At 42.2% G+C, this 13,701-nt stretch overlaps 2 protein-coding genes across 3 annotated transcripts in view; one reads left to right on the forward strand and one right to left on the reverse strand.

Moving 5' to 3' along the window:
- LAMB3 (laminin subunit beta 3) overlaps positions 1-13,701 on the forward strand; it is a 127,524-nt gene that overhangs the window by 499 nt on the left and 113,324 nt on the right. The gene's annotated exons all lie outside the window — the stretch shown is intronic.
- Positions 7,179-13,701, reverse strand: part of HSD11B1 (hydroxysteroid 11-beta dehydrogenase 1) — a 30,127-nt gene continuing 23,604 nt past the window's right edge. Inside the window, exons 5-6 of the mRNA XM_004028326.5 lie at positions 9,529-9,672; positions 7,179-7,804 (exon numbers count right to left, since the gene is read on the reverse strand). Coding sequence (XP_004028375.1) covers positions 7,587-7,804; positions 9,529-9,672 — 362 coding nt within the window. The 3' untranslated portion in view covers positions 7,179-7,586. The remainder of the gene's footprint in view (positions 7,805-9,528; positions 9,673-13,701) is intronic.

Here is a 13,701-nt window from a genome sequence, read left to right on the forward strand (position 1 = left end):
TGCACTCATTTCCTCACCTCCTAATCAGCCCTCCCACTCCTGTCCTCTTGACAATCTGCAGGGCCTTGGCTCCTGCAAACCTGCCTTCTTCCTGTGTTTATGTGACCCTCAGAAGCTCCTGATTCTGGGTCTGGTACAACAGTTGATCACTTGCATCTAGATACCTCATGATCTTCTCTGGCCCACACGTATGTGCCAGGTTCTCCTTTAGGTGCTGGGGGCACACTGAACTAAACAGAAAAAACTCCTGTCCTCGTGAAACCAACATTCTAGCAGGGGGAATGTGGCAGATGGTACTTTCTAAAGATGGCTGCAGCAATTTTTAGCCCATCCATCCCACATGCTCTTCTTACAATGTGACAGTGATAGTCCTCCATCAACAGGTGGGGTCTGTATTCCTTTTCCTTGAAATGAGGTACATCTTCAGAAGTGCTTCGACCAAAAGTGTATGGTCAGTCCTGAAAGGCAATATAGCTTCTGCCTGGCTCTTTCTCTTGGGACACTTGCCTTTGGAGATCTCAAGTCCTCCAAGCAGTCTGGCAACCCTAAAGCTGCCATTCCAAGTGACCATGTGGAGAGATCACACAGAGATGAGAGAGACTCCTGCTGTGCCCTCCCTGCTTAGCTCCAGGTGCCCAAGGAGCCAGGCACCTCAAGTGCCCTACCTGTTTCAGAGTCCAGCTGTTCATGTCTTCCCAGGGCAGGCACAATCACGCTTTTAGGTGATTCTAGTTCCTGACCTTTGAGCCACCCAATCTTGCTGAGTGGAGCAGAAATTAACTATCCCTGCTGAGCCTGCTCAGACTACAGATTTGCAAGCGAAGCGAATGTCATTTTATGTTTTAAGCCACTGAGTTTTGGGATGATTTGTTATGTCACCATAGTAACTGGGACAAGGACAGATAATAAACAAGATAAATGACCAACAATATAGATAATAATAAGTACTAAGGAGAAAAAACAAGCAGGGAAGGCAGACATAAAATTTCAGGGCAGGCCTGGCATGGTGGCTCATCCCTGTAATCCCGGCTCTTTGGGAGGCCAAGGCGGGTAGATAGCTTGAGTTTACGAGTTTGAGAACAATCTGGGCAACATGGCAAAACCCCGTCTCTACAAAAAAATACAAAAATTAGCCAGGCATGGTGGCACATGCCTGCGGTCCCATCTCTCTGGAGGCTGAGGTGGGAGGATTGCTTGAGCTCGGGAGGTAGAGGTTAGAGTGAACTGTGTCATGCCATGGCACTCCAGCCTGGGTGACAGAGAGAGACCCTGTCTCAAAAAACAAAACAAAAAGAACATTTCAGGGTGGGTTTGAAATTTTATTTAGGGTGGCTAAGGAATGCTTCATTGAAAAGGCAACCTAAAAATTTTTTTTTTTTATTTCCATAGGTTATTAGGGAACAGGTGGTGTTTGGTTTCATGAGTCAGTTCTTTAGTGGTGATTTGTGAGATTTTGGTGCACCCATCACCTGAGCAGTATACACTGAACCCAGTTTGTAGTATTTTATCCTTCACCCCCTTCCCACCCTATTCCCCTGAGCCCCCAAAGTCTGTTGTGTCATTCTAATGCCTTTGTATCCTCATAGGTTAGCTCCCACTTAGGAGAGAACATACGATGTTTGGTTTTCCATTCCTGAGTTACTTCACTTAGAATAATAGTCTCCAGTCTCATCCAAGTTGCTGTGAATGCCATTAATTCATTCCTTTTGAAGGATGAGTAGTATTCCATTGTGCGTGTGTGTGTGTGTGTATATATATATCACAGTTTCTTTATCCACTCGTTGACTGATGGGCATTTGGGTTGGTTCCATGTTCCTGCAATTGTGAGTTGTGTTGCTATAAACATGCATGTGCAGATATCATTTTTGTATAATGACTTATTTTCCTCTGGGTAGACACCTAGTAGTGGAATTGCTGGATCAAATGGTAGTTCTACTTTTAGTTCTTTAAGGAATCTCCACACTGTTTTCCATAGTGATTGCACTAGCCTACATTCCCACCAGCAGTGTAGAAGTGTTCCCTCTTCACCGCATCCATGCCAATGTCTATTATTTTTTGACTTTTTTGATTATTTCTTGCAGGAGTAAGGTGGTATCACATTGTGATTTTGATTTGCATTTCCCTGATCATTAGATATGTTGAGCATTTTTTCTTTTTCTTTTTCTTTTTTTTGAGACAGAGTCTCGTTCTCTTGCCCAGGCTGGAGTGCACTGGTGTGATCTCGGTTCACTGCAACCTCCACCCGCCAGGTTCAAGTGATTCTCCTGCCTCAGCCCACTGAGTAGCTGGGATTACAGATGCTGCCACCATGCCTGGCTAATGCTTGTATTTTTGGTAGAGATGGGGTTTCACCATGTTGGCCAGGCTGGTCTTGAACTCCTGACCTCAGGTGATCTACCCAACTCAGCCTCCCAAAGTGCTGGGATTACAGGCATGAGCCACCATGCCTGGCTGATGTTGAGCATTTTATTCACATGTTTGTTGGCCATTTGTATATCTTCTTTTGAGAATTGTCTATTCATGTCCTTAGCCTAGGAAAAGGCAACTTTTTGAATGAATCTGAAGGAAGTAAGGCAGCTGGCCATGTGGTATAGAGAAGTAGAAACATATTTTGCATGCTCTGGAATAGATAGGAGGCCAAGCGAGGCCTCTTGGAGTGCTTGAGCAATGAGGGGAGAAGAGAAGGAGATGCCTTCTCAGAGCCAATGAGGACCCAGATCATGTAAGATTTTTAGGTCTCTGTAAGGACTTTGGCCTTTACTCAGAATGAATGGGATAATTATGGGTTTTGATGGAGGTATGACTTGATTCTGTTTTAATTAGATCACATTTGTATGTCAGGATTCCTGGAAGTTAAATTCTGAGTCAAGGAATATGTATCCCTTGCCTTGCTTCTCTTTGTGGCCCAAGATTATGATAATATTATAATCATAACATTATGATAACATCATAATCTTGGGCCACCAAGAGAAGCAGGGCAAGGGGTACATATCCCTGTATTAGGGATCCCTAATACAGGGATTAGGTTCCTAGGGCTGCCAAAGAAAGTACTTCCTCTATTACGTTCCAAGGGCTGCCAAAGAAAGTACCACAAACGCAGTGGCTTGAAACAATAGAAATTTATTGATCCACAGTCCTGGGGGCTAGAATACTGAAATCAAGTTGTTGACAGGGCCACACTTCTACTGCAGCCTGTAGGGGAGAGGGCTTCCTTGCCTCTTCTTGCTTCCTGATAGGGGTTTTCAAGCCTTGGTGTCCTTTGGCCTGCAGCTGGATCACTTGCATCTCTGCCTCTGTCATCACAAGGTGTTGTCCCTGTGTGTCTCTGCCTTTATGTGGCCTTCTTCTTAAAATGACACTAGTCATGTTGCTCACCTGAATCCAGTGCAACCTTGTCTTCACCTAAGTAATTATATCTGGAATGATCTATTTCCACATAAAATCATGTTCTGAGGTATTAGGGATTAGCGACTTAATATGTCTTTTTTGGGGACACGGTTCAACTTGCAACACTGCCAGTTTGAGAATCACAGGTGTATTCCTTGGAAGAGAGCTGTTCCTAATTTTCTCAGGTCTTACAATAGTGCCTTATGCTAGTTAGCTTCCCCATTCCATTCACATGGAATCCACACATCCTCATTCCATGAGTGTGTGTGTGTGTGTATAACTTATTAACATAAATGGAATTATATTATGCATCTTTTTAAGCAACTTGTTTTATACACTTAACAGTATGCCTTGGAATTCCTTCCATGGATGTACATATAAATTGACTTGATCCCTTGTTACCATGACACAGTGATTTCATAATATTGAATTTAATTCCTATAATTTAAACATTTCCCTATAGGTAGACATTAAGGTTGTTTTCAATTGTCTTGGCTACTACAAATGTAATATTTGGTGAAGGAATTTCTTTGTGGGAAGAGGCTATTTTTGTTAAAAAAGATATTGCTGGATAGCCTCAAACTAGAGTCAGAATCAGCTGTGCATAATATATATATGAGGGAGAAGAAGGAGGCTGGAGGCTGGATTCTCTGGGGGGATCAAAGTCAGATTAAGAGGGGAAGCTTGGAGGAAGCACTTTGAGGGCAACATGGCCAAGGGGGATCTTTCGAGTTAAATGATGCACACCGGGCTGGGCACGGTGGCTCATGCCTGTAATCCCAGCACTTTGGGAGGCTGAAATGGGAAGACTGTTTGAGCTCAGGAGTTTGAGACCAACCTGGGCAACATAACAAGATCTCATCTCTACTAAAAATAATTTTTAAAAAATCAGCCCAGTCACGATGGCCCATGCCTGTAGTCCTAGCTCCTTGGGAGGCTGAGGCCAGAGGATTGCTTGAGCCCAGGAGTTCAAGGCTGCAGTGAAGCCATGATCATGCCACTGCACTCTAGCTTGGGTGACAGAGCAAGACCCTGTCTCAAAAAACAAACAAACAAACAAACAAAAAACAAAACAAACAAACAAAAAATGATGCACACTGAATGAATGTAAACTTAGTCTTCCTTCTCCCCTCTGAGATATGCTACCTTGCATATTGCAAACACTACCTTGCTTACTAATACTTTCAGTGAGAATATAATTACTTTTGGAACCTACAAAGAGAAGCTGAATTTTTGTGTTAATGTGGGCGAGAAGTGAGTGATGCACATCTGGATTTCACGTAAGGATGTGAAAATGGACGTCCTTGGATGTATATTTTTGAGCTCGTGATAAAGTTAGCTAGGAAGGCTAGGTTCTTTTAAGTGGAACTAGTCCAAAGACAAGGGTCATTGTACTGCTGGTGCCACTGAAATTGGAACTTGGCTCCAGCTGCTGGAACCCCTGCCAGTCCTGAGAGATGAGACAGGTATTTAAGGGACAGGGGAGCCAGGTTAGGAACTGGATGAGGACCCCTGAGAGGACCTCTTAGGAAGGACTTGTTGAATGTTGGCTCCCTAAAAAAGACCACCAAAACAACCTGTTGATAAGGCAAAGCTGGAGTCTTGATGGAGTCTTAGTAGACTCTGAGAGTGGAGAGGGTAAAGTCAGGGTCTTTATGGGGCTTTGAAGTCTAGGTTAAGGTGAGACTTCAGCATGGTGACTTTATTTGAATTGGATAAGGATTGTGATGCCATAGCTGGAGACTGGTGAACACAATGAAGCTGGGGTTTGGAACTAAGGGTTCCAAGCAGTCTTAAAGAGTAGCAGTCATTTGATGCTATCTGTTGAAAAATTCAGCACTTTTAAATGGGCTTGCAACATTTATCTTCGCGGACAAGAGTTTCTTGGAATAGTAAAGTCATGCTGATAAAGAGAATGGAATGTTAAAATCATGTTAATGAAGATAATAAGCTATGTGGGTGTAGATGGTTTCAGTTCTCAGACCTACTTTTTGAGATCTTCCCCTTTGGATTCTGAAGAAAGTCTCATTTAGAAAGAGGTTTAACTTCTCCCCAAGCAAATTCTAACTCAGCTTTAATATTATCTCTACCCTTGAGTAAAGGAATTACTTCACTTCATCTCACTGTGAAGAAGGAGTCTCATTTCTACAAGAGACTGAAGGGTGTTAATCTGATTGATCAGAAACCAGGACATATATTAGGCCACGTTGCAAGTGTGGGTGCATTTCATGTCAGAAACCAGACTACATTTTTTGGCCCTTTTTGTTTTGTCTTGTTTTTGCACATGGATGCAGCCAGGTCTCTCCTGCTCCCTTGCACTGAGCATAGCCTTGGAAGGACCTCTAAGAAAAGTGCAGCCACATTAGCAGGCTCAAATCCAGCCCTTTGTCCATGTGGCTGGCAGGCTCAATAGATTCCAATATGTTCTGCTGCCCAGCCGTTTAGATTCAGAGGTGGGAAAAGAAAATTTCCCCTGCACTTTTAGGCACATGTCTCATGTCCCAGCATTACTTACCATGGAAGCTGTATGTTTGGGAGTGTTGGGGTTCCTGATGGATATACTCCATTCATTTCTCCAGAACACTCTCTACCCTTTTCCATCTGCTCTGTACATGGGGAAGCTGACCTGTATGGTCTATACCTATCTGCTCCCTTGCCCCTCTGTTCAGCTAATGTGAAACACTGGCCAGAGATCAGAGGGAGGGAAGAGCGTGAGGTGAGGCTAGGGTGTTTTTTCCCCTAGATACCTCCTTCACAATCCTTGGTAGGCTGGCTGCATCTCTTTTTTTTTGAAATGGAGTCTCGCTCTGGCGCCAGGCTGGAGTGCAGTGGCACAGTCTCAGCTCACTGCAACCTCTGCCTCCCAGGTTCAAGCAATTCTCCTGCCTCAGCTTCCCAAGTAGCTGGGACTATAGGTGTGCACCACCACACCTAGCTAATTTTTGCATTTTTAGTAGAGACGGGGTTCCCCCATGTTAGTCAGGATGGTCTGAATCTCTTGATCTCGTGATCCACCCACCTCAGCCTCCCAAAGTGCTAGGATTACAGGCGTGAGCCACAGCGCCTGGCTGGTTGGCTGCATCTCTTAACTAAATGTTACAGCTCCTGCCATGTGGTGCTCTCCATACAGGTCTTCACATCTTGAGGTTTTGGTAACAGGTCTCTTCTCTTGTCCCTGTGGGCCTTATGGTGGAAACAGCTGCAACTAACCCTGAGATATCACTATCTTTTGTGATTTCCCTGTGCCTTGCCCCTTTTTTTATTAAATGCTACTAAAATTACCCAATTTGAGGGTGTCATCTCTTACTTCTTAGGCCCTGATCAATATAGGGCTTTGCTGAGTTGTTCATCATGCTGATGTTTTGTTTCCCATTTAATCATATTTAGGTGATGCCTAATAAGTGCTTACTAAATATTTGTTGAATGAATAAATGTCTAAATGACTGAGTGGCAGGATTTGAACTCCAACTCCCCCTCTCCAAACTTCCAATGTAGAGTTTAGTGTTCACATGTAAAGTACAGATGCTTGATGTTCTCTGAGAGCAGTAAACGGGCATTGGGTCTGTGGCTCAAGTTTCTGGGACCTCCATTTCCCTGGGTTTGCCCTAGTTCCTTATGCCTAGGTGTCTTCTTTCCCAGAGGAGCAATATGCAATAATATGAAGAATATCAGAAATACACAGAAAAGGTGAAGACACAATATTCCCCACCAAACAAAGATTAGGGTGATTTCCTCCACTCAGGAAGAGATAAAGAGTTCAGACCACAAAATAAGAAACAAATATTGAAAAATTTCATTTGTACAGTTTATGGTTTTAAAGAAACCATCCTGAATAAGCTCAAGTTATAGCTACCAGTTATGAATTTATAAAGTTTATGTGGCCTTTATTATAATTAATATTGTATTAATCATCACATATTATTATATATAAGATATAAATTTAATATAACTATCTGGTAATTATACCTATGTTTACTAACAATTTTACAACTGCTGGCTGCAGCGGTGCATGACATTCATTATTATTACATTTCCATTTTGCAAATGTTAGAGGAACCCCTTCCATTTGTCAGGTGTGACCCATGACTTGCATGTCTCTGGGGACACTCTGGGAAGATGCCTTCATAGATAAGAGCTCAGATAAACATGAGACAGAACAGTCCCAAAATCCCTCAGCATGCCCAGCCCTCAGGGAGTTCCTAGTTGTTTATGAATCTGTCCATATTATAGCTCATTGAGTAGAGAAATTCCAGGATCTTCCTGCATGGATTTCTGATCAGAAGAGTGGTCCAGAGTGAGCTGTCATAATACACTTCTTCTTGGCGCAGAGCTCCCCCTTTGATGATCTCCAGGGCACATTCCTCCTTTGGAGCTGCTTGCATATGGACTATCCCAGAAACTGCCTTCATGGCTGTTTCTATAGAATGACAAGGGAAGAGTAGGGTTATCCAACTAGGACGGTCTACATGATGGAAGGCCTGGAGACATCAACCACTTAGCTGTCAGGGGCTTTTGGCAGTGTTTGCTCTGCAAGCCTCACAGGCACTATAGGGAATACATGGAGAGACTGGGTATGTTAGAGTCTGTTGGGCAAAGAGAGGCCTTAGTGTTAATAGGGGCCTTGCCTTCCTGGATGGAGATTGGTGGGAGCAGTTAGAGGTGATTACTTGGGAGATCTGAACCATGCTTCTCTCTTGGGTATTTTGGTTGGAGGCGGAGAAGTAATATGGGGGAGCAGAATGAGGATAGAAGTCTCATAATGACTCAGTAGCTAATGGGAAGTGCCAGTGGGAAAAACCAGAGTGCTGTATGATAATGACTTACTGTCTTGTAAAAGGAAGAGATACACAAGAATACAGGCTTTTGCTCCCTTGTCACCACTTTCACTTCTCTCCCCTTCCAAGTTTTCATGTCCATCTTGCACAACTTCTCTCTCTCTCTCCATTCCTTTCTTGTTTCCCCCTGGGTCTCGGTCTCTCTCTCTATTTCTCTAACTGTTGCTCAATTACTCTTCAAAGAGCATTTTCTTTTAATATCTGCCACATGTTTTAGATAAACTTGTATTTGGACTTAACAGAAAAGTTGTAGAAGTTGTAGGCCGTACCCCCTTATATTCCACACCTGCTCCCCCTGGTTGCAACATCATACATAACCATTGTGCAATGATTTAGGACAGGTATAATAATAGAATTGATACAATATATTAACTAAACTACAGACCTTATTTTTTCACTAATGTTCTTTTTATGTTCCTGGATCTTATCCAGGATTCCACTTAGTAGTAATTTCTTCCCATTTTTCTTCCAATCTGTGACAGTTCTTCAGCCTTTCCTTGTCTCTGATGGCCTTGACACTTTTGAAGAATACTGACCAAATGTTTTATAAAATGTTCCTTGATTTGGTTTTGTTCATTGTTCTCTTATGATTGGAGTGGGGTCATGTATTTTGGCAAGAACACCACAAAAATGATGTTGTGTTCTTCTCAGCACATCACATCAAAGAGTTCATGATACCAGTGTGTCTTATTACTGGTGCTGCTTTTAAGAAACACAAACTTGTATTTTGATAAGTCTCATATAGAAACATAATGGCCATTGAGTGTCCATGAGGACATAAGGTGTTCAGCAAAGGGTTAAGTGATGAATGTGGTGAGACCCAGCCACCTTGGTAATCAAAATGGAAAGGAGAGTCAAAGAGTAGCCAGAGCCTCCACTATTGACAGAAATGCCTTTAAATGAGAGAGCTAGTGCTTTCTGCACTGGTTTGTTTTTAGTGCATTACACATGAGGTCAGGGAGTTCAGTACCCTTGTTTATCCACAATGGTAAGGCAGACAGTTCATCTGCAGGTCATTATTCAGAGTATTAAAAAACCAAACATCGCATGTTCTCACTCATAGGTGGGAATTGAACAATGAGAACACTTGGACACAGGAAGGGGGACATCACACACTGGGCCTGTTGGGTGGGGGGAAGGGGGAGGGATAGCATTAGGAGATATACCTAATGTAAGTGACGAGTTGATGGGTGCAGAACACCAACATGGCACATGCATACATATGTAACAAACCTGCATGTTGTGCACATGTACCCTAGAACTGAAAGTATAATAATTAAAAAAAAACACAAAGTATTGACCTTACCTGTGTCTATGAGGCCAAGAACACAGAGAGTGATTGATACATTGATCTTGGCCACTGAATATTCCTTTCTGATGGAAGAGAAGAACCCATCCAAAGCAAACTTGCTTGCAGAATAGGCAGCAACCATTGGATAAGCCACTTTCCCTAAATGATAGATTAAAGAAATGGGTTAATAAGGCTGCCCATTTCAGCTTCTTACAGAGCTGATCTTTATCTGTAGTAGGCTTTGTAACTCCTATGGTGTCCTTTTACCCCTTTGAGTCTTAGTTTCTCTATATTCCCCATGGAAGTTATACTGCTGTGTTGAATTTTGAAAACATTAAGGTATCGAAGGCATAGGGTGGGATTGGGCTGCAGGACAGCCTTCATTGAAGAGGGACTGTTTAGGGTTTTAGTAAGGGTGATAAACAAGCTGGGCTACAAAAGAGCCATGTAATTCCACAGCTGCTAACTCTTGCATCTCTGAACCAAGTGCTGGGGATCCAAGAGTTTGACTAGTTATCTCTGCCAACTCGGGGACCTGTTGGCAATGGAAAGGGTATGTTTTACTTTCCTTACAAAGGGATTAAAAAACTGCCCGTCCTGGCCAGGTGTGGTGGCTCACACCTATAATCTCAGCACTTTGGGAGGCCGAGGTGGGCAGATCACTTGAAGTCAGGAGTTCGAGACCAGCCTGACTAACATGATGAAACCCCATCTCTACTAAAAATACAAACATTAGCTGGGCACATGCCTGTAGTCCTAGCTACTCGGGAGGCTGAGGCAGGTGAATCGCTTGAATTTGGGAGGTGGAAGTTGCAGTGAGCTGAGATCACGCCACCGCACTGCAGCTTGGGTGACAGAGAGAGACTCCATCTCAAAAAAACAAAAAACAAAATCCTGTCTTTGCTTTTCTACCCAAAGCCGCTTTTTAAAAAAAATGTTCACCAGGCTGGTTAATTCTCACTCAAGTTGTTTGGAGGATATGTGGACATATGCCTAATAGGATAAACTATTATTAATACCCTTTTTAGGAGGGGAGAGTAGAAGTGACCTGAGACCCTATAGTCTTTACCAAGCATTGTTATAGCAACTACTTTAAAATCCATCGTCTGCTAATTCCAGAATTTGGGTAATTTTAAGATTGATTTCCTTTCCTCCTGAGTATGGGTCATATTTACTATTCTTGTATGGGTGTTAATTTTGTATTGTATCCTGGATATTGTGAATGATACATTGCAGGGTACCTGGATTCTGTCACATTCCTCCAAAGAGTGTTGATTTTTTTTTTAAGTGGCCAGTTAACTTGGGTGAAACTCTGTCTCTTGTAATAAGTATCAGCTGCAATCTCTGTTCAATTATTTGAATCTTAACTTGGCTGCTTGGTTTCTGCATTGCCCATGCATTGTTCAGAGAACAACTAGAGATTTGGACAGAGCTTATGTATAGGATTCAGTGTTTCTCCACTGTGACTCTCCTTTCCAGCATAACCCCTTTGCATTCCAGCTATTACGGTAACCCCAACCTCTTCCTTCTAGCTATTCATGTTGGCAAGATGGCAGGTTTCTATCCCAGATATGGCACTGACTGGGGTTGCCCTTAGGCATAAAGCTATACAATTGAGAAATTCGCCTACTGTCATTTCCTTCTTCCAAGTGTCAATAACCCTCCATTTTCTATCTGCTCTTGGTTAATCTCCAGTGCTTTCAATGGTTGTCATCGATATTTTGTCAAAAGCTTATAGTTGTAATCTGGGGAAGGATGGTCTTTCGGGTGCCACTCTTGCAGTTATCGGAATTGGAATTTCTATATGTTTCAAATATAATATGTTGTATGTCAAACCAATGAAGAAAGGATGGGTTATTTAATAAAGATGCTGAGAAAGGTGGTTAACTAATTGGAAAAAATTAACTCTTTGTTTTATGTCATATAGCAAAAAATATTCTAGATGGAAAATGATAGTAAATAGTGTTATCTACCCAATATCCATTCCTCCTTCTTAATAATAGAGTCTGATTTTGTTCAGGACAGCAACGTAATCATTTTAAAATGCTCATCTCCCTGAGATTTTCTTGCCGTAATAGGCCATGCGATGTAATAGTTCTGGTCAATGAGAAATCTAACAGATAAGGTTTCTAGGAAAGATATTGATTTCCAATAAATTAGATGGATTCAGGTGGCATGCGACTTTTACATTTTGCCCTTCTCCTTTCCTCCTAAGGAACCTCAGATATGATGGCTATAATTGTAGCAGTCAGTTTGTGAACTTTAGGAAAAGCTAATGTTAATTATAGTGGAACAGAAATGTGGAATGGCCTTGGATTCTTGAAGACGTCATGTAAGTCCACCAAAAGCAGCCCTAAACTATTACCTGAGAAGAAGGAATCTCTCTTTGTTAAGTTGCAGTGAGGTTTTTGACTTCTTTCTTTTCAACTGGGATACCCTTTATTTCTTTCTCTTATCTAATTGCTCTGGCTAGAACTTCCAGTACTACATTGAATAAAAGTGGTGGAAGTTGGCATCATTGTCTTGGTCCAAATCTTGGTGGAAAGGCTTTCAATTTTTCCCAGTTCAGTAAGATATTAGCTATAGGTTTGTCATGTATGGCCTTTATCATGTTGAGGTGTATCCCTTCTATACCCAATTTGTTGAGGGTTTTTATCATGAAGGGATATTGCATTTTACCAAATGCTTTTTCATCATCTACTGAAATGATCATATAGTTTTTGTCTTTGATTCTGTTGATGTGATGTATCACATTTATTGATTTGCTTATGTTGAACCATCCTTGCATCTTGGAGATGAATCTTACTTGATCATGATGAATGATCCTTTAAAATGTTGTTGAGCTCTGTTTGCTAGTATTTTGTTGAGGATTTTTGCATCTGTGTTCATCAGGGATATTGGCCTGTGGTTTTCTCTTTTTTGTTGTATCTTTAGTTTTGGTTTCAATGTTGGGACACATCCTTAAAGGGAGAAGCCAGTCTCTCCTTCCCACTCCTTTGTCCTTCTTGGTGTCTGAAGGTGGATGTAATGGCTATGGCTCCAGACCTATCTTGGACCGTGAGGTAGAAGCCACGTGTTGAGGATGGCAAAACACTTAGATAGTTTAGATAGAAGGAAGGAACCTGGGTGACCATGGAGCTGCCATACTATACTGGCCCTATACTGCCCACCTTCAGACCTGATTTAAATTTTAACTTACTTGTGTGTGTGTGTGTGTGTGTGTGTGTGTGTGTGTGTGTGTGTTTTCTGAGGCAGAGTCTTGCTCTGTTGCCCAGGCTGGAGTGCAATGGCATGATCTCGGCTCACTGCAACTTTTGCCTCCCAAGTTCAAGTGACTCTTCTGCCTCAACCTCCCGAGTAGCTGGGATTACAGGTGTGAGCTACCAAACCCGGCTAATTTTTGTATTTTTAGTAGAAACAGGGTTTCACCATGTTGGCCAGGCTGGTCTTGAACTCCTGACCTCAAGTGATCCTCCTGCCTCGGCCTCCCAAAGTGTTGGGATTACAGGCATGAGCCACTATGCCTGGCCTAAATTCTAACTAATTGAATCCACTATTATTTTAGGTTTTCTGTATCTGAGAGCTGAACTTACTTCTTATTGATAGTTATCCTCACTTCTATGCAGCCCATGTGCCAAAAGAAAGCTGACATCATTCCTAACTGCAGGTATGAGCTTATGTAATCTATTTTATCCCATTCTTCTTACTCATGATTGATACAGGAATGGCCATGTGGCTCATTTTGGACCAATGAGATTTGAAGAAAATTTTGTTGGAGTGTCTCAAAAAGTTATTGTTTTTCTGGAAGAGTTTCTGAGAGTAGCAATCCTCTTTTTCTTCCGACACATTTTTGTGCATTGATATGGGGGCTGGAATTGCTGCAGCTATCTCATTGTCAGCCTGAGGATGAAGCCACACATGGAAGAGAGCAGAGCCAAGAGAATCACGGGGACACTGAGCTTCAGCCAAGTCAACTGTGAAGCCCGCCCTACATCTGGACTTCCAGTTATGTCAATAATTTTCCTTATTGTTTGAGACAAAAATAGATCCACATTACTTATCAGAATAGCATAATAATTAAAAGTATGAGCTCTAGAGTCAGATGACCCAGGTGTGAATCCCAAGTATGCCAATTCTTAGCTGTAATATGTGGATAATAACATAACCAAGCTGAAGTAACCCATGTAA

This window comes from Gorilla gorilla, chromosome 1 (genome assembly GCF_029281585.2).
Source record: "Gorilla gorilla gorilla isolate KB3781 chromosome 1, NHGRI_mGorGor1-v2.1_pri, whole genome shotgun sequence".
NCBI lineage: Eukaryota > Metazoa > Chordata > Mammalia > Primates > Hominidae > Gorilla > Gorilla gorilla.